This window comes from Halyomorpha halys, unplaced genomic scaffold (assembly GCF_000696795.3).
Source record: "Halyomorpha halys isolate HHAL.00 unplaced genomic scaffold, Hhal_1.1 Scaffold1165.1, whole genome shotgun sequence".
Classification (NCBI taxonomy): domain Eukaryota; kingdom Metazoa; phylum Arthropoda; class Insecta; order Hemiptera; family Pentatomidae; genus Halyomorpha; species Halyomorpha halys.
The window spans coordinates 248,491-252,442 of NW_027106615.1; the positions used below are offsets into that span (position 1 = coordinate 248,491).

At 28.9% G+C, this 3,952-nt stretch overlaps 1 protein-coding gene across 5 annotated transcripts in view; it reads right to left on the minus strand.

The window, feature by feature from the left end:
• Positions 1–2,342: 2,342 nt before the first annotated feature.
• The window catches only part of Caper (RNA-binding protein 39-like protein Caper), a 21,399-nt gene continuing 19,789 nt past the window's right edge, over positions 2,343–3,952 (minus strand). For all 5 annotated transcript variants that reach the window (XM_014433180.3, XM_014433179.3, XM_014433183.3 and 2 more), the window contains one exon: positions 2,343–3,001. In XM_014433180.3, coding sequence (XP_014288666.1) covers positions 2,895–3,001 — 107 coding nt within the window. In that variant the 3' untranslated portion in view covers positions 2,343–2,894. The remainder of the gene's footprint in view (positions 3,002–3,952) is intronic.

Below are 3,952 nucleotides of genomic sequence, written 5' to 3' on the forward strand. Positions count from 1 at the left end.
TGAAAGTAAAATTGACGATGGTCGAAATGTTGTACATCTGATATGAATTAATAAAGAACTGAATAGGCATTGGTATGTAGTTGGGAATGAAGCATTTCAATAAATACATATCTCCTTGTTTGGCCAGTTTTCAATTGTTGAGACTAGATGGATATATTTTGTTATAATTGATAAGTTTAATTAAATTTGGAACAGGTAGATTTCCTGTATGTTAGAATAAATAAATTAATGAATTATGAGTTCAAGATTGTGTATTTATGAGGAGATGGTTGGGGGTGCGGTCAATGAAAAACACAAATAAGTATGATTAACTTATCCTTACACAGTGTCCAGATTTGCAAAGGCAATTGGCCTGTTTTGAGCAGAGGAGGGAGGGCGTACAATAGGCCCTCTGAGGCCGCGGTGCTTCTTTGCCGGTTTAAAAAAAAAAAAAAAATGACTAACTTACTTTATTTCCCGCTTCTCTCATCACTTCATTTTATTAATTCTATTTTGTAAAATTATTCATTGTATGTGTAAAACTATTCTGTTTATACTTTCTTTTTAATTTTCTATACTTACTGTGGTTATCTTGTTTTGTTTTTAGCCCTGAAGAAGGCTAGGAACTCTAGCCGAAACGTTGGCACATTAAAATAAGTTAATCATACTTATTTGTTTTTCGTTGACCGCACCCCCAACCATCTTCTCCTCATTTATCATCCATGGTCAACTATCTCTCATAATTGTGTATTTATATTGAATTCGTTAAAATCTGAAACCTTTTTCCAGAAGTTTAGGGCTGTGATTTCCATATTACTTAATTTTACTGTTACTTGGGTATTAGTAAGGATATATACTGCGAGTTAATTTATTTTTACTAAATAAACATGATAACAAGAAAATGTAAAATTATTGTAAAGTTCTACAAACCTATATCTTGTATCTAAAGATGATTCTATGTTGTTTTATATCTTATTTAGACCTGCTATGTGGGTTAAAATTTTAACTCTCATAGTTTTCTTTAGCTTCTCCAAAAACGCAGGAAAGCACTAATACTTGTATATTGGAAGATTGCTGATTGTCTGTGCATCAATAAATGGAATATTTAAAGTCCGTGTGCGGTAAAATTAAGCTCAAATAGTAATATTGTATAAAAATAACGAATAAAATGGAAAGGCTCAAATAAAAATAGTACGAAATATTACTATTTGAGTTTAATTTTACCACACCTGGACTATAAATATTCCATTTATTACTTGTATAGAGTGTACGTCGGGAACCAGAGTTTCGCCAAAAAAAGTGGTGGAAGTAGCTGATACCCAAATCTTCGTATAAAAATGAATTATCTACTGCAACAGGGGATTTTCCCTTTAGAGGCAAATTCAAGAGAATAATCCCTACATCTTATTCCCATCACCTATTTTGGTCTACCCCTTCAATGTTTACCCATTGGTACAGAATTTAACAATTTAGGGATCCATTCTTTAGCAAGTCCCCAACCTTACACACTGATCTTATAAGCCCCAATGCTCTAAACTAAATTACATTTACCAGGTGGTTAAGATGCAGGTCCTAGCAACCGGAGAACTGCGGATGGCACCAGTCCCACAAAATGAAAAACGTGACCTCCGACCATGGTTATAATAGGTTGGTCACCTCTAGATAACCCCCTCCTATGTCAGAAATGACCAGGAAAGGGGGGTCATAAAAAATTATTCACTAAATTTAGTTTTATGTAGCCTTCGCCTTTTAAATTAATTTATTTTGTCTTCATAAATATGATTTTTTGTCTTGATGCCTAAACTGGAGAAATGTTGACTGGTGAGTCTTTGCCAGTACTTAGGAAGCTTGAAGATTTGTGAAAGGAATCTTCCAATTATTTTGCATCTTTGACATTACTTTAATTATTATTATAAAAAACTTCTTTATAGTCTTTTTACTTTTGGCATAAATCATTTTGAAATAATAAACTATCGATAAGAATGATAGAGGAAAATACTTTTCCTTAGTACCTCATACTTACCCTCACCCCTCACTATCTCTGGAGGTTAAAAATAACATGAAAAGTATCAAGACAAAATTATATCTAAAATTTTCATGGAGCAGTATTTATGAAACCAAAGAACTTTAATAAGATAACTGAGATGTAGAAGTTGGAATGTTACTTTGTCAAAAATATAAATATGTATAAAATTACAATTGCTATAAATAGAATTAAAGAAAAAAAAATTCTTATAAAGTTTTATTTTTGTATAATGTGGGTTTAATGAGGTCCTAAGGAATTTTCTGATTGATGATTAATAACTTAATTATTAGAAAAAAAAATTGATTAAAATAAAATACAAAAGATCTGAGCAATAATATACAAATAAAAAAATAACTTTTGTATATTTATAATTTAAAATCACATAAAAATGATACTTTACACAGGAATCTAATCATAAAAGTCTATAAGGTCTTTGTAGGTAAAATTAATTTCAAGTTCATATAAATTCACTATAAAATATTAATTTACTCGTATATTTAACTAAACGTAATAGTTACTACATAGGGTGGGGAGAAAAATTAACAAACAAACAAAAAAAACAGTAAAAATATACAATGCTGATTAAAAAATTTACAAAAACATCCAAAACTTCAGTTGGCTTAAACGACACACTACTACTGCATTTCAGTGTGCAAATAAGAAATTAAAAATTCTTAACTCAGTATACATCATTTTTTTTTTTCTATTTTCTTGTCATATTTTTTTTTGTAAAATACAAACTCCAATTTGATTTGATTTAAAAAGATCTCTTATTATTACAATCTGGTTCTTTTCATACATATCTCTCAATATGTATATATATATATATTATTTATATATATGCAAAATTTTATACATGGTATTTACAAAACAATAAAAATAGACAACTTCAAACAGGCCGCCTTGACGTTGTTAATAATGTCGTTATTGTCATCGTATCAGGGAATAGGCTGTGGTAATTTATCAGCGGTACATAAGCTGCGGTGATGACTCGGCCTGTAAAACAAATGAATAATCAATTAGAGTATTTTAAATAATTAAGAGAAGATAAATATTAAATATTTTATGATCATGAGGAGATGGCCGGTGGTGTGATTGGCAAAAAAACACAAATAAACAAAAAGAAAAAAATATAAGAAGATAGTCAGGGTTGCAGTTAAAAAGGAACAAATACTTTTTAACCTATCGCTTTGGACAGCACTGCAAAGTGGGGTGAAATGTCGGACATTTAATAGTTTAAAACTATTTGTTCCTTTTTGACCGCAACCTTGACCATCTTCTTATATTTACAAAAATATTTATTTGTGCTAACGTTTCAACCTGAATTTCAGACCTTCATCATTGCTAGAAAAACAAAAAAATATATAACAACCATCACTCAGAGAAACAGAAAATTAAAGGAAAATAATAAACAAATTTGGAAATATACATAGCAATGAATTGAGTAGAAAGTAGTTGATTAATAACAATATAAGTAGATAGTAGGCGATTGATAATGATAGAAGATAAAATATAATACTGTAGAAGTAAGAATTATACAAAATAAATCATGAAAAATTAAAAATACAGAAAGTGCTAAAAAATAAACATAATATAAGTCGAGGAAGAAAACGTAAATGGTAAATAATAGACTTATTAACATGAGATATGTAAGTGATGTCTAAAATAATGAAAAACAATTTAAATCAACATAATGAAATGTATAAAAGAGAAATGACATATATGATACAATGAGTAAGAAAGAAATATATATATAAATATGTTACAATGAATAAAAAATGGAGAGTTATAAAGATGACCAAAAAAATAAGCTAAAATAAATAAATAATAATTTTCATTGTATCTTTTTATCTTTATTCCTATCATTTTATCTTATCATAGTTTCATTTTGTATCTTTTTAGCCCTGATGAAGCCCTGCAAAGTGGGGCGAAACGTTGGAAAATAAA